The sequence below is a fragment of the Scyliorhinus torazame genome, chromosome 9 (genome assembly GCF_047496885.1).
Source record: "Scyliorhinus torazame isolate Kashiwa2021f chromosome 9, sScyTor2.1, whole genome shotgun sequence".
NCBI lineage: Eukaryota > Metazoa > Chordata > Chondrichthyes > Carcharhiniformes > Scyliorhinidae > Scyliorhinus > Scyliorhinus torazame.
The window spans coordinates 59,574,856-59,600,994 of NC_092715.1; the positions used below are offsets into that span (position 1 = coordinate 59,574,856).

General features: G+C 47.0%; 1 protein-coding gene across 2 annotated transcripts in view; it reads left to right on the plus strand.

Moving 5' to 3' along the window:
* The first annotated feature begins 3,192 nt into the window (after nucleotides 1–3,192).
* mtx3 (metaxin 3) overlaps nucleotides 3,193–26,139 on the plus strand; it is a 59,243-nt gene continuing 36,296 nt past the window's right edge. The window contains exons 1-6 of one of the 2 annotated variants that reach the window (XM_072515984.1): nucleotides 3,193–3,396; nucleotides 6,624–6,693; nucleotides 9,748–9,824; nucleotides 17,834–17,926; nucleotides 19,879–20,061; nucleotides 21,527–21,603. In XM_072515984.1, coding sequence (XP_072372085.1) covers nucleotides 3,316–3,396; nucleotides 6,624–6,693; nucleotides 9,748–9,824; nucleotides 17,834–17,926; nucleotides 19,879–20,061; nucleotides 21,527–21,603 — 581 coding nt within the window. In that variant the 5' untranslated portion in view covers nucleotides 3,193–3,315. The remainder of the gene's footprint in view (nucleotides 3,397–6,623; nucleotides 6,694–9,747; nucleotides 9,825–17,833; nucleotides 17,927–19,878; nucleotides 20,062–21,526; nucleotides 21,604–26,139) is intronic. The other variant, XM_072515985.1, reaches the window with a different exon arrangement.

Here is a 26,139-nt window from a genome sequence, read left to right on the forward strand (position 1 = left end):
CCTCATAAAAGTCCCTGAAGACCCCATTGATGCCAACCCCTCTCCGCACCACACTCCCCCCCCCCCCGCCCCGCCATCCTTAACTCCCCCAATCTCCCTAGCTGCGTCCCGCTTCCGAAGCTGATGCGCCAGCATCCGACTTGCCTTTTCCCCATATTCATAAATCACCCCCTGGACCTTCCTCCACTGCGCCTCTGCCTTCCTGGTGGTCAACAGGTCGAATTCGGCCTGGAGGCTACGCCTCTCCCTCAACAGTCCCTCCTCCGGCACCTTTGCATACCCCCTGTCTACCCTCACCATCTCCCCCACCAGCCTCTCCCTCTCCCTCTGCTCTCTCCTCTCCTTCTGGGCCCTAATGGAGATCACCTCTCCCCTAACAACCACCTTCAGCGCCTCCCAGACCATCCCCACTCGGACCTCCCCCTTATCGTTGGCCTCCAGGTATCTCTCTATGCTTCTTCGGACCCGCTCGCTCACCTCCTCATCCGCTAACAGCTCCACCTCCAAGCGCCACAACGGGCGCTAGTCCCTCTCCTCCCCCAGCTCTAGGTCTATCCAATGCAGGGCGTGATCCAAAATGGCTATCGCCGAGTACTCGGTATCCTCTACTCTCGCAATCAGCGCCCTGCTCATAACAAAAAAGTCGATCCGGGAATAAGCCTTATGAACGTGCGAGAAGAATGAAAATTCCCTACCCCCCGGCCTTGCAAATCTCCAAGGGTCCACCCCTCCCATCTGGTCCATAAACCCCCTCAGCATTTTAGCCGCCGCTGGCCTCCTACCCATGAGAGACATGGAGCGATCCAGTGCCGGATCCAACACCGTGTTAAAGTCCCCCCCGTATTATCAGGCCCCCCACTTCCAAGTCCGGGATCCGACCCAACATGCGCCGCATAAAACCCGCATCATCCCAGTTCGGGGCGTACACGTTGACCAGCACCACCCTTTCCCCTTGCAGCTTACAACTTATCATTACGTACCTGCCGCCATTGTCTGTCACAATGCTCGACGCCTCGAACGACACCCTCTTTCCCACCAAGATCGCCACCCCCCGATTTTTGGCATCCAGCCCCGAATGAATCACCCACCCCTTCCTCAATCTTACCTGGTCTGCCACCTTCAGGTGTGTCTCCTGGAGCATAACCACATCCGCCTCCAGCCCCTTCAGGTGTGCGAACACCCGGGCCCGCTTAACCGGCCCGTTCAGCCCTCTTACGTTCCAGGTGATCAGCCGGGTCAGGGAGCTACCCGCCCCCCTCCCCCGCCTACTAGCCATAACCCCTCCACGGCCAGCCACGCGCCCGCGCCCCACACCCGGCCCGTTCCCCACGGCGGCAGACCCCCATCCCAACCCCCTCTACTCGCTCCAGCTCCCCCTTGACCATACCAGCAGCAACCCGGTTCCCCCCCCCCCCACCCCCCCAGCTAGGACCCCTCCTAGCTGCATTGCTCCCCCCATTGCACTCCCGCAAATCAGCTGACTCCTGCTGACCCCGGCCGCACCCGCCTCTACTTCGACTCCTCCCATTGTGGGACTACCCCTCCCCCTCCATTACCCACCAGCAGGCTCTCCGCCTCCCCTTCCATCCCAAGCGCGGGAAAAAACCCACGCTTCCCTGTCTCGGCCCCACCCCCTCCAGCGCGGGAAAAAGCCCGCGCTTTCCACCTGCCCGGCCCCGCCTCCTCTGTCGCAGCTCCTTTTACAGGCCCAGTCCCCTCACCCCTGACTTGGGCCTCCCCCGCGGGGCCCCATCCCCCCTACCGCCCATCCACCCCCTACTCCGTTTACTTGCCCCCCTCCAAGAGCCCACCCTACAAACCCAACCAAAACAGTGCCCAACCCACCCTAACCACCCACACCGAACCAAAACTAAACAAGAAGAACCCCGCCTCAAAATGTAACACAACAACAACAATCCCCAATCATCCCCACGTCCGACCCCCCATCCCGGCCTTCAGTTTGTGTCCAGCTTCTCGGCCTGAACAAAGGCCCACGCCTCCTCCGGGGACTCAAAATAATGGTGCCGGTCCTTGTAGGTGACCCACAGACGCGCCTGCTGCAGCATGCCAAACCTCACCCCCTTCCTGTGCAGCACTGCCTTCGCCCGGTTGTACCCAGCCCTCTTCTTCGCCACCTCCGCGCTCCAGTCCTGATATACCCAAACCTCCGCATTCTCCCACCTGCTGCTCCTCTCTTTCTTATCCCACCTGAGTACGCACTCCCGATCAGCGAACCGATGAAACCGCACAAGCACCGCCCGCAGCGGCTCGATAGCCTTGGGCCTCCTCGCCAGCTCCAGGGGCCCCTGGAAGGACCCCGCTCCCATCAGCGAGTTCAACATGGTGACCGCATAGGCCCCCACATCCGACCCCTCCAGCCCCTCCGGGAGACCCAGGATCCGCAGATTCTTCCGCCTCGACCGATTCTCCATCTCCTCGAACCGTTCCTGCCATTTCTTGTGGAGCGCCTCGTGAGCCTCCATCTTTACCGCTAGGCCCAAGATCTCGTCCTCGTTATCTGAGATCTTTTGCCAGACCTCGCAGATCGCCACCCCCTGGGCCAGCAGCTTATCAATCGTTTCATCGTTTCCAGCAGGTCCGCTTTGAGCTCCCTGAAGCAGCTCTGGATAACCTCCTGCTGCTCCTGCACCCACTGCATCCACGCTGCCTGGTCCCCGCCTGCCGCCATCTTGCTCCTCTTCCCTCGCACTTTCTTTGGCTTCACCACCACTTTTTTAGTCGCCCCACTCCTGGTCCAAGCCATACACTGTTGGGGGAATGTTGCAATCTTCTTCCCACACCGGGGAATGTCGAAAAAATGCCGTTGGGGGCCCTGAAAAGAGCCCAAAAGTCCGTTCCAAGCGGGAGCTGCCAAACGTGCAACTTAGCTCTGCATAGCCGCAACCGGAAGTCTGTGTACCACGATCTTGAAAGACGATTGCTCTTTTAAGGATGGACTTTTTGTTTTGAAACGAGACACTGAACACATAGTTGATTTAATAGAGTTGAATAACACCACCCTTGCAGTGTGTTAACTCTTTCAGATATATCTAAAGAAATATAGATCTAAAATATATACATTAACTCTTTTGGGGCAGACAACTACGAAACAGCGCTGAGTGTGAGAGTGCATGTGATTGATGAGGAAGAGGGGAGTTGGCAGGTCTGCATTGTGAAGGAGGGTGAGTGTGTCCTGGGCTGACACACGGTTAGCGCAGCGCTGGTGAACGCTGGCCTTGCTGCATTAGCGGCAGCGACTGCGCTGCAACTGTGCCAGACGGAGGCGACTGGTTCCGGCTCAACCACGGTGGGGACATGGCGTCGCCCATGGAGCTGATGTGCTGGGGAGGAGACTGGGGTTTGCCCTCCGTTCACACCGACTCGCTCATCGTATTGGTAAAAACAAAACACACACACACAGAATGTACGAGCGAGCGCTTGTGGAAGTCTCGGCTGTTGTTCTATTTATTAATAGTGGGGCGCGCAGGGGGTTTCTTTGGTTGGAGGCTGTAGCTAAACCTAAATTGTTTACTGCCGACGTTGATTGTGAACAAAAGAAAGACCGGATGCATAACCTTTCACAGAATGAGTAAATTAATAAAGCGTCGCCTTGATGAAGCTGCCGCGTATGTGTGTTTTCTGCAGGGCCGCGTAACCTGTCACTCAAGGTCAGCCTGCCTCTATCTCCTGTGACCCTGGGGGGGCTGGGCATTTGTACAATCTTTTGCATTCTGCAGTCACTGTAATGAAACCTAATCCGGATCTGGCGCATTAGTTAAAGTGGGGGACATTTTGGAGTTTGGGAAATGTAACTTGACTGTAAGTTGCAGTATCTCACTGTGGGGTAGAGCTGCTTGCGAGGCAAGCTTAAGTGAGGCGCTGAGGGAAGCAGTGGGAGTGACGATCTTCTACACTCCGGGAGAGTATGACCTCTTTCAAAGGTATAAGGATCGATTTGTGATTGTTAAATTACTGCAGGATATGTTGAATCCAAAATGAGTTGCAGCCACAGAGGAATAAACTCTGGACTGGTTGTTTTGTTTTATGGGGTTTTGGAGATTAAAGCAGGTTTGGAACTTTCTGGCATACAGAGTGAAGTATTACAGGGCAATCCTGTCATTTCTATCTTCAGGAAACTGAGGCCAGAACTCTTCTGTGCTGTCCCAACGCGCACGAGTCCTATTCGCCATTCACTGCTGTACTCACTGATATTTTGATTTGGAAAAACCCTATACAACATCATTTGAGTGGGTACTAATGTTCAAGTTGTCATGATATGCAGACATGCAGATAATGATATACAAACAGGCAGCTAATGAACACAGAGAACAGGACATGACCAATGAGCAGGCAGGACACTCAGGGGTGATATCTCACTATAAAAGGCACGAGGCACTCACACTCTGCCTCTTTCCACTGATGAACATCTACAGAGTGAGTCAGGGTGTATGTACAGTATCACACCTCCAGCATGTGGCTGAGTTAGTCTGGTCCAGTCAGACAAAGTAACCACACTTAGGTTAGCAGAGAGTCGAACTCATAGAGAACTGTGCTACTGGTTCAATAAATCAGATTGAACTAACTTCAAGGTCTGGAGTACCTTTTGGTTAAAGCTGCATCCAGTTGCAGCCTGTGTTATCCCGAGTACATAACACATCACTAGCTTCATACAGAGTACATAACACCTTCATCATTTGCCTGGTCCCAAAAATGAATTTTTGTAAATTAGCATATAGTTTATCCCAAACATTTTGCTGCATTTTACTGAAAATGACAAGAATCATTTTCTTTTCGTAGCCACGTAGAATGGCTTGTGTTACAAGATAGGGGTGGCACACTGGTTAGCACTGCTGCCTCAAAGCGGCAGGATCCAGGTTCAATTCTGGCCTTGGATGACTGTGTGGAGTTTGCACGTTCTCCCTGTGTCTGCGTGGGTTTCCTCCGGGTGCTCCGCTTTCCTTCCGCAGTCTAATGATGTGCAAGTTAGATGGATTGGCCATGCTAAATTGCCCTTAAGTGTCCAAAGGTTAGGAGGGGTTACAGGGATAGGACAGGGGAGTGGGCCTAGGTAGGGCGCACTATAGGAGGGTTGGTGCAGACCTGATGGGCCGAATGGCCTCCTGCACTGTCGAGATTCTATAGTCCGGTGACGAGGTTCAGGTATGTCAGCTGAAGTTTCACATTCCCCATTTACAATATTGTTTTAACATCAGAATGGGGTACTGCCCTAGAGTGCACTGCAGCTGATATTATTGTGTGTGAGAAGTAGAGATCCATCAGATGGTTTGATTCATTTTGTGGGGAAGGCATCTGTCATACATATGGGTAGTCTAGACACATGATTTGAACGGCGATCTTGTGCTGTTTGATTTGAAATGTAGGAATCCATTATTATTTAACTGCATGTTACACTTTGCTTCCTTTATCCTAACTTGCACAAGTCCTGCTGGCCCATTACCCCTGTGCTTGCTGACCTCTGTTGGTTCTGGCAATGTCTACATGACTTTGTCCCTTTCTATCACTGTAACTTCCTCCAGCTCTACAACCTACTGAGATCTCAGCATTCCCCCAGTTCTGGCCTCTTGCACATCCCCAGTATCCTTTGCTGCAGCAATGGCAGCCATCTCAGCGGAGGCCCTAAGTTCTGAAACTCCTTCCCTAAAGCTGTCTTCGTCTTTACCTGTTCTCTTCCTTAAAACTTCCCTCTGTGGTCAAGCTTTTGGTCACCTATTCTAATATCTCGACAGTGCAGGAGGCCATTCGGCCCATCAGGTCTGCACCAACCCTCCTATAGTACGCTCTACCTAGGCCCACTCCCCTGTCCTATCCCTGTAACCCCTCCTAACCTTTGGACACTTAAGGGCAATTTAGCATGGCCAATCCATCTAACTTGAACATCATTAGACTTTTGGTCACCTATTCTAATATCTCTCCATGCAGTTCAGTGTCAGATTGAATTTGTTTAAAGCCCCACCTTGGAATGTTTTGCTACCAAAGGTGATTTGTAAAAGCAAGTTGTTGTTTTAGTGTGTAATTCATACAGCCCTTCCCAATATGGAATCATAAAACAGTAACACACAAGAGCTTCATAACATTCACAGTGCAAAACTGCTGTAACCTGGCAGATTTATCTGACCTGAATAATGGTGCCTGGTAAGTAGCCCAGAAGAGATTACTATCTGAAGGTCATATTTGGGGCAGGGTTTATTTTTAGCATATTGTCACACACAGGCACACTGTTTTTCCCTTTGGGGAATAGTGGGGAAAGGATTCCCCAGCTGATTATCAGCCCATTGAACCGCTTTATGAACATTTGTTCCGTGGCCAACAGGTCCTGGTGTTGGACTCGAACCCATAGCTTCTGGTCCAGAGGTAGGGGAGCTACTACAATGCCACAAGACCCCCTTTGGGGAAGAGTAGAAACAGCTTTATTCTGTATCCAACGCCTTTCGAGTATCAAGTGGGTGCATGAAACCGGCAGTGGGTGCAAAGATTTAGACATAATGACGGTCTTCACTTGGCTGAGTGGAAAATTCAACTCTTGGACACTTTGAAAAAGAAAAATGAAAGTTGCATTTCCCCGCAAACAAGGTACACCTCTAACGTTTTCTTTTCCACTGCAGGCATATGCCAAATTTTCACGGGCTGCTCTGAAAGTGCACTTTATTAATAATCCATGGAAGACACCTACAGGTACCCTTTTAAAATATGTTTAAATTGCGAGAGCTTTTAGTATTAAATTGAGTACCAGTATTGTCATTAGGATCCCAGTAATGTATATTGGTAGCCCTGAGAATTTTTAAATATTATGCCCTGTCCGTTTGAATTTTACACATCGTCTGCAGTATATATTTATTCCGTACACGCTTAGATTGCAAGATGATTTTGAGTTCTATCATACTAAGGTGAAGTAATCATGGGAATAAAGTGAGGTGATTAATTTAGAATATCATACGCAAGACATGAATGCACTTTTCTCCATAGTTTTATGATAGAAATGTGCTAAAGATGCATAATGACAATAGAATACAGAAAGTCCTTTCAATTATGCACTTTTTTCATTCACAGTTGAGAAAAGTATTTCCTATAATTTTATAAAAATGCTACAGAAGAAAATTTAAAAATGCAGGATTTTATTATATATTCCGGAAGTCAAATATATCAAAGCAAACAAGAAAACAAAAATTTGCATGTAGTTTTTAATATTGCATTTAATAGGTATTTTGAATGATCTTTTGGGATTTTTGGTTGAACATATGGTGATTGTGGTTAAAAATGAGCAGGATCCTTTGTAGGTTTGTATATCTACATTGTATATCTACACCAGAGCCCAGGTTCTCTGATTGCTATTGTTTTAACACAGGTGGCCCTCTATTGCAAACAGTGAATAACACTGACCTTAAAAATGTAGATCGTGAGGTGGAGGTGGGGGGGGGGACATAAATTGGCCACTGCTTTATAATTTTTCGTTTAAAAAGAGGATCTTCATTTGGGCCAACCCGGTTATTTTTACTTCAATCAAGTCAGCGGTGAAACTGTAGATTAAATCTGATACCAAGCTGCGATTGTATGTCCCTCCCCTTGACTGAGATTGTAAATTAGCTAGAGAAGAAGCTGAAAATCCCTGAATAAGCAAATAAAAGATACAATTCATAACCAGTAATGTATTCCTCACACTTCTGTCTTAAAATTCTCCCAGATTTTCCTTCACTTTGATTATAGCAAGCGACCAAGAGCACCGTGAATGTAATTATTTATGTGATTGGGGATGGCATTGCTCCTTGATGTATGAAGTGATTTATTAGGGTATAATTGTTCATGGGTGACGAAACCTTGGATCGTCCCAATGTAGATTATAAAGTTTTTAGTTGTTCGTCTAGTCCATAAGGATTTTTAAAATGTGGAACAGGCCATTGAGGTCCAACAAGCCTTTCAATTTGTAGTTTAATTAATTATTTCCTACTGATTCCAAAACTGTTCCAATTAACTTGTGAATCCATTCAAATAATTTTGTCAGTGACCTTCCATGGTCATTTATTTAATGGGTCTCTTGTTCCTTGCATGAATAAAGTCCACCTGGCTTCCTTTCTTACTTTTGATTTCTAACTTTCAACCTGTGGTTGAACCCCACAACAACATTTTGCCTGGAATAACATCAACATAATTTCCCTTCAAAAGATGTACCGGGTTTTTCATATGGCGAGGTTTCCGATCCTGCCTCTTGAAGACTCTGTGGCAACAAATCCTCACTGATAAAGACTGCCCCACAGCCATCATAATGTTTCATGGTGATTTCATTGGCTGGAGTTGGGACTTTCACCCCTCACTCAGGAGGAAATCCCACCTCCGAGATCTAATAAGCCAGAAGCTCTCTCGCCTGAGCAGCGCCAGAAGCTCCAGTGGACAGGACTGGTACGACAACCGGATCCTGGCATTCAGGACCAGTTCAGTGTGAGGGTCTCGGTGGGTGGGGAGAGGAAGTGAGACTTGGCAGGGTTGCGGGGGAGGGGGCATGGCCGTTGTAGTGGGGGTGTTGGTGGGGAGGGAAGACCCACCTTGTAGGGCGGTTCCCAATGTTGAAAGGCCAATGATGGACACCTGTTCCCGCTCAAGGCCTGATCAGGGTCACTTTCCAGGCCTCCCCGTGCTGCCGAACTGCTGCCAGTCTGAATATTGAGGCCGGGTGGCAAATGGCCCTTAAGTGGTCATTAATTGTCCACTTACGGGCATTTTAAAATTCATTCATGGGAAGTTAGGCATCACTGCTAAGGCATCCATCCATAATCACCCTTGAGGGCATTGAAAAGTCAACCACAAAGCTGTGGATCTCGAGTTACATCTAGGCCAGACCAGGTAAATATGGCAGATTTCCTTCTCTAATTAAGCAGATTTATTTTTATGGCAATCGCTGATAGTTTCATGACACCATTACTGAGGCTAGTTTTCAATTAATTCACTTAATTTAAATTCTACCAGCTGCCTGGTGGGATTTGAACCCGTGTCCCCAGAGCATTTGCCTGGAGGTCTGGATTTCTAGCCCAGCGACATTGCCACAACGCCACTGTCTCAGCCTATTGAGGCAAGGGCAGGGCAGGTGATGGTAGGGCTCGCCTAGGTGTAAAATTGTGGAGAGACTGAGACAGATGGGAGGGCAGTAGGAAGGTCATATGAAGAATTTGACGGCCTCACCCCTCCCCAATCCACTGGTGGGCAAGGTAAAATTCTACCCGTCGAAAATTAGTTAAACCAGTTAGTGCCACAGCTTAGGGAAATATCAGGTTTTATCCCTAATCTGTACTAAATGAGTTAATATCAGCCAGAGCTGATCAAACAATTCAATTGGTCTTAATGCCTCTAAATTACGGAGGGGAATTACATTGGCCAAGTTCCCAGTCCTGGTTGCTGACCACTGTAGCTGTGAGCATGACTTGACTTTAGTCTAACAGTCTTCCTACACTCACCATATAGATACACAAAAAATATCCACTCTGATGAGGTACCAGTGGGCAACCTGTGTCCGCAGAGAGAAGCAGCAGCTTCAAGAGAGGAAAAATTTCAAAGGAAGATAATTTGCTGAATTTTAACCCCCCCCCCCTCCCCCGCCCCCTCAACTACAGAGCTCTGCATTACATCTTCCTTTGAGAGTCTGCAGGGATTTTGCTGATACTGCAGGACGCTGTATGCCACACACATGGTAACGTCCTACTTGTGAAAATCGGTTTTTAATGTGATTTTCTCTCCTTACAGGAGACATTCCAGTACTAACTTCAGATAATACAAATGTTGTGCAACCTAAAAATATTCTGAATTTCCTGAGGAAACAGGTATGTTTGTTGCGTCATACTAATGAAATGAAAGTCAATACTTGCAGAATATTTGCAAAGGTGCATGTTGGATTTTGCTCTTGTGAGGCATGCGTAAGGCATTTTGTAAGACACCTCAGGATGTCCCAATGTACTTTCAGCTATGAGCTACTTGTAGAGTGTGTTCTCCATTATAAAGTAGGAACAGTGACTGTAAGATTTCCCCAAACAGCAAGTGATCATAACTAGATAGTTATTGTTTGTAATAATGACCGTGCTCTAGCAGCCCTGTTAGCCACAATTGCTTCACAGCTCCAGGGTCCCAGGTTCGATTCCCGCTTGGGTCACTGTCTGTGCGGAGTCTGCACGTTCTCCCCGTGTGTGCGTGGGTTTCCTCCGGGTCCTCCGGTTTTATCCCACAGTCCAAAGATGTGCAGGTTAGGTAAATTGCCCTTAGTGTCTAAAATTGCCCTTAGTGTTGGGTGGGGTTACTGGGTTATGGGGATAGGGCGGAGGTGTGGGCTTGGGTAGGGTGCTCTTTCAAAGAGCCGGTGCAGACCCGATGGGCCAAATGGCCTCCTTCTGCACTGTAAATTCTATGATGATGATTCTCTCATGACCTCAGGATGTCCCAATGTACTTTCAGCTATGAGCTACTTGTAGAGTATGTTCTCCATTATAAAGTAGGAACAGTGACTGTAAGATTCCCCAAACAGCAAGTGATCATAACTAGATAGTTATTGTTTGTAATAATGACCGTGCCCTGGCAGCCCTGTTAGCCACCGCCGCTAATCCCGTAACGGCTGGTAAATCTCGGGAACTGACAAAATCAGGTCATGCGCTGGTGAGATCTCAATTGGAGATCTTACCCACCCTCCACACCATAACATTCGCCCACAACGTATCTCCCCCCCCCCCCCCCCCCCCCCCCCCCACACACACACACACACACACACACACCTGCCTGCCCGCCCCAGTAGTGTGACATTGTGCTGGTGAGAATCACTACCGATTTTCAAAAACAAAAATTAGTCATGATAACCACACTGGGGCACACAGAGAGTTATGGCCCCCATATGGTGCAGGAAATGTGCAGACAGTGCCGACCTGGCAGTGGCAGTGCCAAGGGCTGTCCCTCTGGGGAGTCCCATTGGAAGGGTTGTGCCTGCATTGGCGTGGGGGGCAGCGCTTGTTAGGGGGGTTGTGATTGCATTGGGGTGGGGGGTGCGAGGCTTGTTAGGGTGGGCTTGTGATTGCATTGGGGTTGGAGAGACCAGTGCATGTGAAGAGGGGTGGGGGTTGCCAGCTGGAATGCCGGTGAGGGGGTGGGTGTTGGGGGGCAGTGGCGATACCTTTGAAGTGGGGGGAGTGCCCTGATGCCGGTTTGGGGGTGAGGGGGGGTAGGCAGGAAATGGTGCATAGTGCCCCAATGCTAGGGTGGGGGGGAGGTGCGGTTGGGTGACCCTGATGCTTGCGTGGTGGGGTGAGGATGGTTGCGTTGTGGGGGGTTGCCTAGATTGGGGTGGTTCCCCTTCTGCATGTGGGGTTTGCAGTTGTTCCTCGTGTCTGCCGATGGGGGGGGGGGGGGGGGGGGGGCAGCAAAATCAGAATCCCGGCTTTGCCAACATTTGTAGACCCCTCCCCTCCACCTGGCTGTGTAATCCTCGCCAGCTCTCTGAAATTGGGAAAATTGCACTCACTGTTGGTTAAGTACTGTGTTTTGGCAAGGACACCAGGGAGAAAGCCTTCTTTGTTTTATAACGTGCCTGTATAATGCATAATGCCTTGGAATATTTCATTATGTTAAAGGCGCTAAATAAATATAAGTTGTCATTGTTGAAATAGCACTGTGGAATTTTTACACCCAACTGGGAGGGCAAATAGGGCCTCAGTTCATGATAACATCTGAAATGTAACACCTCTGACCCGCATGGAAATGCCAGACTAAATTGTGTGCTCCAGTCCCTGGAGCGAGACTTGAATTTATAACCTTCTGACTCAAAGGGAAAATGCTACCACTAAGATGCTACCACTAAGCCATTCTTGTGTGAGGCAAAGGTTATCTACAGTCACTAATCCTAATTGATATATTTAATGATGTCATGGACTAACCTGTATAGTCTGGTTTTTGAACTTTCTGTTCGAGGTATTTTCACATGATACTATAATTGGCAGAATCACCTTGGCACCTGTTGTGTTGTACCCACATCTTTGCCATCTTAATCTGTGGGCCTATCAGGGCATATAATTAAACAAGTCGCTGGAGGAGGAGGCTCCACAAATCCCCCATCCTCAATGATGGAGGAGTCCAGCACATGTATGCAAAAGGCAAGGCTGAGGCATTTGCAACAGAACTGCCGAGTGGATGATCCATCTCTGTCTCCTCCGGAGGTCCTCAGCACCACAGATGTCAGTCTTCAGCCAATCCGATTTACTCCACGTGATATCAAGAAATGGCTTAAGGCATTGGATATTGCAACGGCTATGGGCCCTGACAATATCCCGGCAATAGTACTGAAGACGTATGCTCCAGAACTTGCTGCACCCCTACGCCAAGCTGTTCCAGTAGAGCTATAACAATGGCATCTACCCAACAATGTGGAAAATTGCCCAGGTGTGGCCTGGACACAAGAAACATGACAAATTCAACCCAGCTAATTACCGCCCTATCAGTCTACCCTCCATCATTAGCAAAGTGATGGAAGGAGTCATCAACAGTGCTATCATAGAATCCCTACACTGCAGAAGGAGGTCATTTGGCACCTCGAGTCTGCACTGACCCTCCGAAAGAGCACCCCACCCAGGCTCACTTCTCCCACCCTATCCCATTAAATTCCACCTAACCTTTTAGACACTAAGGGGCAATTTAGCATGGCCATTTCACCTAACCTGCACATCTTTGGACTGTGGGAGGAAACCAGAACACCCGGAGGAAACCAACAGCTGTGGTTACTCTTTATCTTTTTTAATTTACGCCCTCCTGATCCCCTACATGGATTAACTGTGCCCACCTCCCCTGATGGGGCTGCGGGCTGTCCACAGCTTTGGGTCCTCTGGGCCTCCCAGCACAGGAACCACCTGCTGTCCTATAGTGAACGGCGAGTGCAGAGGCGGCCAGGTACCATAAAATCACAATGCTGCTGAAACCATCAGATGTGGATCCCGTTTTTTGGTCCTGATAGCAGAATAAATTCGGAGGTGGTGAGATCCTTTTTTAAAAAAAACATTTTATTGAAGGCATTTTCAATATATACATAACCAAGAAGAACAAAAGCCAACCGTGACAACAGGAAACAAACCCCTCTCTCCCTGCACTCCCCCCAACAAATATTCCCACACACCCCGCTGCCACCCTGGTACCTGCCCCCCTTTTCTAATTTTTCACCCCCCGAACAAAAAGTAAAACAAAACCACCACCCCCCCCCCCGCTGATAACTCAATACTCCTTAAAGAAGTCGATGAACAGCCGAACAGCTTTCACCTCAAGGTGAACCCCTCCTCCGAACCTCAAATGCGATCTTGATCAAATGCAGGAACTCTGCCAAATCGCTCACCCATATCCCTGCCTTCAGCGGCTCTGAGTCCCACCAGCACAACAAAATCCGTCTCCAGGCTATCAGGGAGGCAAAGGCCAACACATCGGCCTCTCTCTCCATCTGCACTCCCGGATCCTCCAACACTCCAAACATTGCCACCTCCGGACTCTGGGCTATCTCTATCTTTGACAATATGACAACCCTTTCCAAAACCCCCTCAACCTAGGACACGACCAGAAAATGCACATGATTCACTGGTCCCCCTGCACACTGCCCGCACCTATTCTCCCTGGAAAGAACCAACTCATCTTGGACAATGTCATGTGGACTCTGTGCACCACCTTAAATTGGATAAGGCCTAGCCTTGAACATGATGAGGACGTAATCATCCTCCCCAGAGCTTCACTCCACACTCAAGCCCCCAACACCCCATCCAACTCCTCCTCCCACTTACGCCTAACCTTCTCCACAAGAGCACTCACCCTCTTCATCAATTCCCCATACATGTGTGCAACCCTGCGCTTCCGACTTTCATCCTCGGCCAGAAGCTTATCCTGCAACACCAGGGGGGTGGGGGGCAGCATCAGAAACGGCGGCACGTCCTTCCTCATAAAGTCCCTAACCTGCAGGTACCTAAACCCATTCCCGTTCGGTAACTAGTATGTCACCACCAGCTCCTCTAGGCCTGCAACCTTCTCCCCAACAAACAAACCCCTAAAATATTCTAACTGCACCTGCCGCCACCCTCGGAACCTAGCATCCAACTCTGCAGGGGCAAACCTATGATTATCACAAATCAACACCCACAGAGATATGCCTTTCAATACAAAATGCTGCTGACACTGGTTCCAAACCCTCTGCGTTGATACCACCGTTGGACTTGGGGCGTACCTGAGCTGCGAGAATGGTGGCAACAACAGCGCCCTCGGGTTGGTCCCCTTACATGAGGCCGCCTCCATCAGCCCCCAAACCAACTGCTTCTCCCCCGCCCATTTCCAAACCATTGCAATATTCACTGCCCAGTAGTAATTCAACAAGATCAGCAACGCTATCCCCCTCGAATCCTCTCCAGAACACCCTCCTAACCCGCAGAGCCTTCCCTGCCCAAACAAACCTCAAGATCATCCCATTAAACTTCCTAAAAAAGGACCTGGGCTCAAAAATCGGGAGGTTTTGAAACACAACCAGAACCTTCGTCAACACCGTCATTTTTACCACCTGGACCTGACCCTCCAACGACAATGGCAACACATCCCACTTCTTATAGTCCCCCCTTAACCGACTGAACCACACCAACTCCACCCACATCAGCATCCCCCTCTCCCTTCCTCCCCCCCATGAACAAAGAAAAAGACCTTACCCCCCCCCCCCCCCCCCTCCTCCATTCCCTCCACAGATTGACCCCCCACTTCACTCCCGTTAACTAGCCAACCAATTAGCATGCTGGCCCCCACTCGACCGCCACCTATCCCCCAGCCGCCCTTGTCCCTCAGTTCCCCCAAAACAGTAAAACACACTTACTCACTCTGCACCCAGACACATTAAGCCACCCGGCACCCAGACCAAAATTCCCCACATTAACATCTACCCAAGTTTTTTTTTAAATTTAGTGTACCCAATTAATTTTTTTCCAATTAAGGGGCAATTTAGCGTGGCCAATGCACCGAGCCTGCGCATCTTTGGGTTGTGGGGGCGAAACCCACGCAAACACTGGGAGAATGTGCAAACTCCACACGGACAGTGACCCAGAGCTGGGATCGAATCTGGGACCTCGGCGCCGTGAGGCTGCAGTGCTAACCCACTGCGCCACCGTGCTGCCCTACATCTCCCAAGTTGAATGTCCTCACACACATCCCAGTCCGTGGTCTCTCATAAATTGATTCGCCTCCTCCGGCTTGTCAAAATAAAGCTCTTAATTCTGGTGTGTGAAACAGACAAGCAGAATGCAAACACCAAACGTCACTGCTTTCTTGTAGAGGGCCTTGATCTGATTGAAGCCGGTCTGCCACTTGACCAACTTCGCACTCAAGTCCTGGTAGATCCTCAGTACGTTTTGTTCCCGGTGCACTTTCTCGTTTCCCTCGCCCAGCTAATTATCTTCTCCTTGTCGAGAAAACGATGCAGCCACACTACCACCACCCTTGGTGGCTCCCCCACCCTGTGCGCCTCGGGGGGACGGTCAAAGACCTCCTCTCCCACCAACTTCTCGAACATGTTCGCTACATACTCTGTGGCCTGCGTTCCCTCAATCCCTTCAGTTAGCCCCACGATCCAGAGATTCTGTCTCCTGGAACGATTCTCCACCTTCTCCCGCCACCTCCTCTGGCTCTCTGCCGCGAGCACCATCTCTGCCTCCAATGAGCTAGCCGGTCCTCATGCTCTCCCACTGCCTCCTCTACCTTCTGGTGTGTCGGACCCTGCACTTCCAGCCTCTACTCCACTCTCTCAACAGTTGCCCTAAGCGGCTCCACCACCTTCACCAGGTCCTCTGGAACTTTGCATTCAAAAAGTCCACCATAAGACCATAAGATATAGGAGTGGAAGTAAGGCCATTCGGCCCATCGAGTCCACTCCACCATTCAATCATGGCTGATTTCAACTCCATTTACCCGCTCTCTCTCCATAGCCCTTAATTCCTTGAGAAATCAAGAATTTATCAACTTCTGTCTTAAAGACACTCAACGTCCCGGCCTCCACCGCCCTCTGTGGCAATGAATTCCACAGACCCACCACTCTCTGGCTGAAGAAATTTCTCCTCATCTCTGTTCTAAAGTGACTCCCTTTTATTCTAAGGCTGTGCCCCCGGGTCCTAGTCTCCCCGGCTAATGGAAACAACTTCCCTACATCCACCCTATCTAAGCCATTCATTATCTTGTAAGTTTCTATTAGATCTCCCCTCAACCTCCTAAACTCCAATGAATATAATCCCAGGATCCTCAGACGTTCATCGTATGTTAGGCCTACCATTCCTGGGATCATCCGTGTGAATCTCCGCTGGACCCGCTCCAGTGCCAGTATGTCCTTCCTGAGGTGTGGGGCCCAAAAACAGTATTCTAAATGGGGCCTAACTAATGCTTTATAAAGCTTCAGAAGTACATCACTGCTTTTATATTCCAAGCCTCTTGAGATGAATGACAACATTGCATTTGCTTTCTTAATTACGGACTCAACCTGCAAGTTTACCTTTAGAGAATCCTGGACTAGGACTCCCAAGTCCCTTTGCACTTCAGCATTATGAATTTTGTCACCGTTTAGAAAATAGTCCACGCCTCTATTCTTTTTTCCAAAGTGCAAGACCTCGCACTTGCCCACGTTGAATTTCATCAGCCATTTCTTGGACCACTCTCCTAAACTGTCTAAATCTTTCTGCAGCACCGGCTGCTAAGTCGACCATTGGGCTGGCAACGACACCGTAGAACCGTCCGCCATTTTTTCCTCTGTTGCATCTCAAATAATCTTTCTGCCAAGTTGCTGCCTCTTACTCGTTACACTCCTCATCTGGTAAGCCATAAAGTGTCCCCACCGATTGAGCATGACTATTTCTCAGTACTCACGCACCTCACACCAGCAAAACCCAATTAAATCGCGTGAAAAGGACCAAACAATTCCAACTCGAGCGGGAGCCATCAAATGTGCGACCATTCACTCCATGACCGCCACCGGACGTCCCCGGAGGTGGTGAGAATCTGCCCAATATTTCAGTGGGGGGGTGATGATCGGAGAAGAACTACATACTACAGAAAGAATGTCGAAGCACAAGAGGAGGTGCAGAGAAGATTTACAAGAATCCCAAGAATGGAAAGCATCACTATCCGGAAAAATTGACCAGCCTACCGCTTTTTCTTTCTGAACACGATACCTGTTGGAGGTCTTTAAAACGATGAAGGAATTTTGATATGGTGGATGTGGGCAAACCGTTTCCACCTATAAAATAAGATCAAATAAAGAATTTAGGTGCAGTTCCTTTACACGGAAGGTGGATATAGGGAGCTCATTATCACGTGGAATGGTTGAAACAGATTCTGGCACTTCTTATAAGGGGAGATTTGATGCATGTGTGAGGGAGAAGGGAATTAAGGAATATTGGAGTATGGTCAAAGGAGGCCTGTGTGGAGCATAAACGTACAGAGCAATGTTGTCGACACTATGCAATTATTTCTAATGGAACAAAACCTACGAACAAAATGTTATTTCTCATTTTGTTCTTGTAAGCATGTAACCTAGATACTGGGCAATTGAGAAGTACATGGAGTCATAATCGTGCTAGGTGTAAAGCGTAAATGAGAGTACTGCTGGTGCTGGATGTTAGGAAGGCATGCGACTATCTGTAAAATATATTGACCAGAAGGGTAATGGATAGGAGGGCCCAGAGCAGTGTGGTTATTGAGTACAAACAGCATTATATATGGCACATAGTAGGTTCCAAAATGCCTGAATTAAAACCCCAAGTTATTCGTTCAACAATTAATTTACTTAATTTGCTTAATTTGACAGAAGTACAATGCAGACTATGAATTATCAGCTAAAGAAGGAGCTGACACTCTGGCATTTATTGCACTGATGGAAGAGAAGCTGCGACCTGCATTGGTAAATAATCCAGCCAGTATATTCTCTACTGGCATTCTTCAATTTGTCGTTCTGTAAAGTTATGATTCTTTATTTTGAGCCCTGTTAAATTTTCATCTATTATTTCCCCCATCTGGTGCCCCCCCCCCCAAATAAACCTGCATCTTCAGCTGGAAATCCGTGTGTCAAACCTTTAATAATAATAATAATAATTAATCCTTATTGTCACAAGTAAGCTTGCATTGCAATGAAGTTACTGTGAAAATCCCCTAGTCGCCACATTCCGGCGCCTGTTCGGGTACACTGAGGGGAGAATTCAGAATTTCCAAATTACCTAACAGCATGTCTTTCGGGAATAGTGGGAGGAAAACGGAGCACCTAGAGGAAACCCACGCAGACACAGGGAGAACGTGCAGACTCCGCACAGACAGTGACCCAGCCAGGAATCGAACCTGGGACCCTGGAGCTGTGAAGCCACAGTGTTAACCACCGTGTTACTGTGCTGCCTTGTGATGCACCTACCATTTAATCTTTTCTTTCAGCCCCTTTTTTTTTTCTCAAGATGGATTTGGGGAAAAAAAGATTTTAGTGCTGGATATATAAAATGCATATGTATTCACAAATTTATTTTTATAAAATGTACCAGATAAAGGATAATTAAAGTGCTGAAGAAAAGTTGTTTCACCGGGGATTAACATTGTCCATTGGCTTGTCCCAAGTTATCAAGAAAACCCCTCTCATTCGTTTGTGTTGGAAAACCATTTGATCTCTGGTGAAATGGGAGGAAGAAGAGAAACAGATACCTAATTTAAAAAAAAAGCATTTTTGCTTTTGCAGCACAAAAGCTGTTGAAGCAGGAAGGACGTAGAAGAAATGGGAATACAGAGGAGATAGTCAGTCTAAATTTAACGTGATGACTTGCTGAAGTTAGGCAGTATAGCGCATTGAGTATTATAACATGGCTAAGATTGAATGAGTGAACATAAACAATATTACCGCGCTGTATAAAATTGCTGCACCGGATCAAAGCAGCTTAAAGATTTGAATCAAACCTATCCTCGTCCACTTTCACACCTTGGTCACCCACCAGGATAATTAAAGAAATACAGAGACCCAGATATCCAGCTCAAGTCAAATTCTGGGGGGGTTTGTTGGGGGGTGGCTGATGATGACCTATTCTTTTGCCTCAGATTAATATATTGTACATGCAAACACAGGGCATGGAGATATTAGGAATCAACATCCCTAAACTCCTTTAGACTGTGGGAGGAAACCCATGCAGACACTGGGAGAAGGTGCAAACACCACACAGACAGTCACCCAAGGCCGGAATCGAACCCGGGTCCCTGGAACTGTGAGGCAATGGTGCTAACCACTGTGCCACCCACAAATCAGATGCACTTCAATAAAAATGACATTTACATTTTTTTTCTGACTTCTCCACTAATTAATTGCTGCTAGTATTTTTAAATGGTCATTGATTTTTTAAAATGAAGTGCTTTCTTTTTAAAAAAAAATTTAGAGTACCCAATTATTTTTTTCCAATTAAGGGGCAATTTACCTTGGCCAATCCACCTATCCTGCACATCTTTGGGTTGTGGGGGTAAGACCCACGTAGACACGGGGAGAATGTGCAAACTCCACATGGACAGTGACCCAGGGCCAGGATTGAACCCGGATCCTCGGCGCTATGAGGCAGCAGTGCTAACCACTGGGCTGCCGTGCCGCCCCTGAAGTGCTTTCTCCATGTACTATGAATAGGACAAGATTAAGTAGGTCAATAGTTATATGAGTACTTCAACCTGATCAAATTCTGGGATAACTTGATTTATGGTTGAAGATATTTTGTGGAGGATTGGTTCACTGTGCAACCCATGGTTATCATGGTGGTGCCAGTTTATCGTGCAAGTTTGACTTTAGTGTTTTGTACATCAAATTGCAGATAAATAGTGTTTTATGACCTTTCTGTACAGCTGCACACTTTCTGGGTTGATATTGAGAATTACTGCAATCTGACCCGACCATGGTTTGCTTCAAGAATCCCCTTCCCACTGAACTTCTACTTACCAGGGCAGATGTCAAGATCGGCAATGAATCAGATTGTTCTGACCAAAGGAGAACCACCTTTCTACAACCTTAAGGACGTAGAAGCACAGGTAAGGGAGCTTTTTAAAAGGGAAGAAGATATAAAACAATTTTAAAAAGTTAATACAAGTTAAAGTTGAAATGCCTATCCATTTAAATTTGATTTCTTATCGGAAGGCATTTATTTTATGTCTTCCCTTCCCAAGATTTTATTACTGAAATCTGAAATATGATACACTGTTGACAATAGGGATGCTCAGTGAACATGTGCATCTACTTCATTATTAAATATGAATTTCAGCTGTCTGTAAACCAATATAATTTAATCAATTTAAACAGTCCGAAGTATATAAAGCCAATTAAAGAGCCAACAACAGCCAAGAGACCCTTGTTCTTTCAAAGTGAGCTGTGGAATGGGTCCATCCTAATTAAAATACGGTGTTGCGAATATCTGATTTTGTGGGCTGGATTTTACCGGGGTGAGGCGGGTTGCTCTCTCCACCCTGGAAGGCAATTCGGCTGATCCAGCCGAGAGGAACTTGCCTCACCCATAACAAATTGATTGGTTGACAGCTCTAGCTGCCCCAGCAGTGCCAGAGCTCAGTAATAGACACTGCTGAGGCTTCAGGCAGGACCAGGAAGAAGAGAAGAGGAATGCCAGAGCTTGGTAAGTCCAGTGTTTTTGGGCAGCTAAGGAAAGGTGATGGGGCCTGGTTTTAGAGGCAATGCATGATTGAATGAATGTGGTGGATTTGGGGGGGTAGGGGTGTAAAACCTTAGGGGGAAGGGTTGCCCCAATGCAGACGAGGCACTCCCAAAAGGATGTACCTCCCTTCCTTTCCGAATTTCATCATTTTTCAGATGAGAACTGCATACAATAACAATATCTGTTATAATTTATATGAAAAATAGTTCAGAGGCCACATGGCTAAGGAATGTATCTTGAAAGGAAAAGATCCCTCTATGCTGAATAAATTCTTGGTAAGGATAAAGTAGCTGTAATCACAGATGACCATAGGCTCCTTTGAGGGGGACCCAGTTGACTGGTGGTGGTATAACCTGAAGGTTACCGCATCTTGGGCAAGGTCGAGAAGGCGAGGCCTTTATGAATAACCTTAACTAGTACGGGAGTTGAACGCACGCTGTTGGCCTTGCTCTGCATCATGAACCAGCTGTCCAGCCAACTGAGCTAAACCGGCCCCCTACAATTGGCATCAGTGTCTGTGATAGGGAGGGGAGGATACATTGGCTCAATTATTCATGATAACTATCCATTGACCACTGTGGGTACAGTGTACTTATGGGGAGAGGATTGGTTTGATCATAATCCCTTTGCATGAGAATATTCTGTCAATTCCTCCTATCTGCAGTTGAACATAAACATACAGCAACATGCAACTTATTTCAGGCATCAAGACACTGCTCTGTGAAGTACCTCACTACTATCCTGTACCATTCTGATTTTCAGTTGACCTATGTTTCAGAATTAACTGTGTAACTGGCTTAATTATGATTTCTGTGGCACGTTTCGAACAGATTTACAGAGATGCCAAGGAGTGTCTGAACCTCCTATCCTACAGATTGGGAGAATCAAATTTCTTCTTTGGGAAAATGTGAGTATTGATGGAGAAGATATAATGACATATTGAATCCACCTAATTGGTGCCTAACTTTGGTGAGGCCACAGCTGGAGTACTGTGTGCAATACTGCCCGCAACACTACAGGAAGGATGTGATTGCACTAGAGGGGGTGCAGAGGAGATTCACCAAGATGCTGCCTGGGATGGAACGTTGAAGTTATGAAGAGAGGTTGTATAGGCTTGGTTTGTTTTCTCTGGAGCAGAGAAGACTGAGGGGCAATGTGATTGAGGTGTACAAGAATATGAGGGGCATGGACAGGGTAGATCGCGAGCAGGAGTTGGTATCCCCGTTGAACCCGGACGTGATCATGAAATGCAGCGGGGTAAGGCTCCGGGTTCAGATGGATTCCCTATTGAATTCTGTAAGAAGTTTGCAGGTCAGCTGATTCCATTATGGTTAGATATGTTTAACGATTCCATGTCTTGGGAGGGTATTGCCGGGCACACTGGCGTTGGCATCGATCTCCTTGATTTTGAAGAAGAATAAGGATCCAACAGAGTGTGGGCCATACCGTCCCATCTCGTTATTGAACGCAGACGCTAAGCTGTTGGTGAGAAGTTCTGGCAATGCGTTTGGAGCCCTGTCTCCCAGGGGTGATATCGGGGGAACAGACCAGTTTTATTAAGCTATTGGCCAACATACGGCGATTGTTTAATATTATTTTGACCCCCTCTCAAGACCATGAGCCAGAGTTGATTATATCAGTGGACGATTAAAAAGAGTTTGATAGGGTGGAATGGGGGTGTCTGTTCGAGATTATTGGAAGGTTCGGTTTTGGGCCTAAATTTATATCTTGGTCCGTCTTTATACAGAGCCCTCAACACGAGTGCTCATATGAATGCCCTGAGCTTGGAATATTTCCAATTGAATAGAGGTACGAGGCAGAGTTGTCCATTGTGTCCTCCCCCATTGTTTGCCTTGGCAATTGAGCCTCTGGCCATAGCATTGAGGTCATCTACAGGTGGAGGGGACTAGAGGGGGGAAGGAGGGAGCATATGGTGTCCTTGTCTGCAGATGATCTGCTGTTATATATAATGGATCCTCTCTCCAATATAGAGGAGATAAATAAGCTGCTTAGGGCTTTTGGTTCCTTCTCCGGGTATAAGTTGAATCTGGACAAAAGCAAATACTTTTTGGTGAACTCCCCCAGTAGGGGAGCCGATATGGAGACATTGCCATTTCTTTTATTTTAATAAGTTTAGAGTACCCAATTATTTTTTTCCAATTAAGGGGCAATTTAGTGTGGCCAATCCACCTAACCAGCACATCTTTGCGTTGTGGGGATGAAACCCACACAAACACGGGGAGAATGTGCAAACTCCACACGGACAGTGACCCGGGGCCGGGATTCGAACGCTGGTCCTCAGCGCCGCAGTCCCAGTGCTAACCACTGCGCCACCGTGCTGCCTGAGACATTGCCTTTTCACTAGGCGAGGTCTGGCTTTCGTTATCTGGGAATCTGGTGGCCCATGACTGGGCCTCGCTGCATAGACTCAACTTTACTGTCCTTGTGAATGGGGTTAGGTCTGACTTGAAGAAGTGGGACAGCCTCCCTTTGTCCTTGGCAGGCAGGGTCCAGTCTGTAAAAATGAATGTCCTTCCGAGGTTTTTAGTTTTGTTTTATTGCCTCCCGTTTTCCTTCCAAAATCTTTCTTTGTGAAGGTTAATAAAATGATATATTCCTTTATTTGGGTGGGTAAGAACCCATGGATCCATAGGACCTTTCTGCAGAGGGAGAGGCAGTCGGAGGCATAGCGCTGCCTATTCTGTTATTTTTTTTCTTGGGCTGTGAACATTGAAAAAGTGTGGGGGGGTTAAGGATCCAGATTCCGTGTGGGGACGAATGGAAGCGAGCGCTTGTAGAGAGGGCTGTGGTTACGGCTCCGCTTCTGTTTCCCCCCCCCCCCCCCCCCCAAATGTACTTCAAGCCTGCTGATGGTGGCCATTCTGAGGATTTGGAGGGAATTCAGGCAACATTTTAAGCTGGGCTCTGTGTCAACATTTGCTCCAATCTGCAGAAATCATCTCTTTGTACCAGCAGTTTTGGATTCGTCGCCTGGGTCATGGAGGAAGGAGGGGTTGGAGCGGTTTGGGAACATGTTTATAGAGGGGAAGTTTGCCAGGGGAAGGATGCTCTCTCCTTCGCCTCATTGATAGCCCGGAGGTGATTTCTCCTTGGGTGGAGGACTCCGGTTCCGCCCAGTGAGTGACCTTATAGAGCTGTTGTAGTTGGAGAATAGACTTGTTGTAGTTGGAGAAGGTCAAGAACATCACGAGGGGGTCAGCAGAAAAGTTCCACTTGAGATGGCAGCCATCCATTTCCTATTTCAGGGAGCTCGTCATTGTCACATGTTAAGGGGGGATTTTGGTTACTGTTATGGGCCAGGGTTTAGAGAACCCCAAAGTGTATCATGGAGTTCACCTGACCCACAACTTTTAATAGATTGTGTTATGGGGAGCACACGACCCACTCTACAGGTGTGGTACAGCAGAAATGGAAAAGTATTTTTTAAAGCAAAACAATGTTTATTCTATGAATTCAAGTTAACCTTTTTAAAACATACAGTGAACATCTTAGCAACCATTGATTCAAATACATCCCCAAAGAATACAACACTAAGTAATCCTTAAGTTGTCCTTTTAACATCCATAAGACTTTTAAAAAAACTTTTAACAGAAGCACATCAGGTTAAAGTCACTACTAAGAGCAGTTATTAGTTTTAAATCACCAAAGGATCGATTTACATTCTTTAGATTACAGAGAGAGACTCTAATACACCTTCTGGCTGTGACTGCAGCTATCCAGCTCTGAAAACGAAACTAAAACACACCCTGCAGCAAATAGCCTAAAACGAAAGTAAAAAGCTGACAGACAGCCCAGCTCCACCCACTCTCTGACATCACTGTCGTAATAAACACCCATTTCTTAAAGGTACTCTCACTACAGATACTTATATACACACCCATTTAAAAAAAACCATTTCTTAAAGGTACTCACATGACACCTCCCCTCAAGAAAAATAAATAAACCATCAACTTCAAGATGGTTTCATTTTTCACCTTTTCACCATCCTTTAAGAAATACACAGTAAATATTCTTTATCGTTTTAAAAAAAGACACACGCAAACACGTATAATAATATAGTCCATTTTTTTTTGTTCTTCCTCCAGCTGAAATCCTTCTGAATTGACAGTCTCTTTGAACAAGAAGGTCCTTGCACGATCCGTCCATTTCTCTACGCCTCGGCATTTCTCTTTAAAGTCAGATACTTTAGTTCAATCTAATCATAGAGTCCCTTGTAATTCTCCAACACAGGAGCATTGGTTATCACAGCTTTCAGGCCGTCAAATACCTGTTGAAATTCTGCTGTCCACTGGAATTTGTTACGTTTCCTGATCACGTCCGTCAGTGGAGCAATCACGCTACAAAACCTTTTCACAAATGTTCGATCAAATCCACTCGTGCCAAGAAATGGCATTATTTCCCTTCGTCTTGAGGGTATTGAAAACTCCTCAATAACTGTTGGTTTCACATCCCGTGTGACCATTCGACCCTGTCCGATTGTATGGCCAAGGAAAGTGACTTGGGCTTTTCCAAATTCACTTTTGGCTAGGTTTAACACCTAACTCGCCTCCTGAAGTCGATCGAATAACTCCATCAGATGTTTTAAATGTTCTTTCCATGTCTAGCTGAAAATGAGCAGTTTATCGATGTCTCCCACACAATTGGGTAATCCTGAAACAACTTTGTTAGTTAACCGTTGAAATTTTCCCAGGGTGTTTTTCATGCCAAATGGCATAACTTTGAATTGGTATATACCATCTGGAGTCACAAAAGCTGAAATCTCCTTCGCCCTTTCGGATAAAGGTACCTGCTAGTAACCTTTAAGTAAATTCAGTTTGGAAATAAAAGCTGATTGTCCCACTTTCTCAATGCAATCCTGCAAACGTGGGTTAGGATAAGAGTCTGTTCTTGTAACTGCATTAACCTTTCTATAGTCCACACACAACCGTTGGGTACCGTCTGGTTTTGGTACCATCACTATGGGTGAGCTCCATTGGCTGCAAACCACTTCAATTATGCCATTTTTATGCATACTCTCAATCTCCTTGTTAACCTGTGCCAATTTTAAAGGGTCACGTCTATATGGATGTTGTTTGATTGGAACAACATTTCCCACATCTACATCATGTATAGCCATTTTAGTACTTCCCAATTTATCCCTACAATCTTGCCCACGTGATATCAGTAACTCTTTCAGGTCAGTCCATTTTTCCTCTGGAAGGAAACTCAACAATTTATCCCAATTTTTAAGAACATCCTCGTTTTCCAATTTAATTTGAAGTATGTCAAATTCACAGTCATCTGGATTTGGTTCGTCACTTTGAGTTAGAATCATTAAAACCTCCTTTTTCTCTCCTTCCCTTTCAAAGTACCTTTTAAGCATATTCACATGACACACGCGGTGAGTTTTCCTCCTCTACGGCGTTTTTACCACATAATTCAC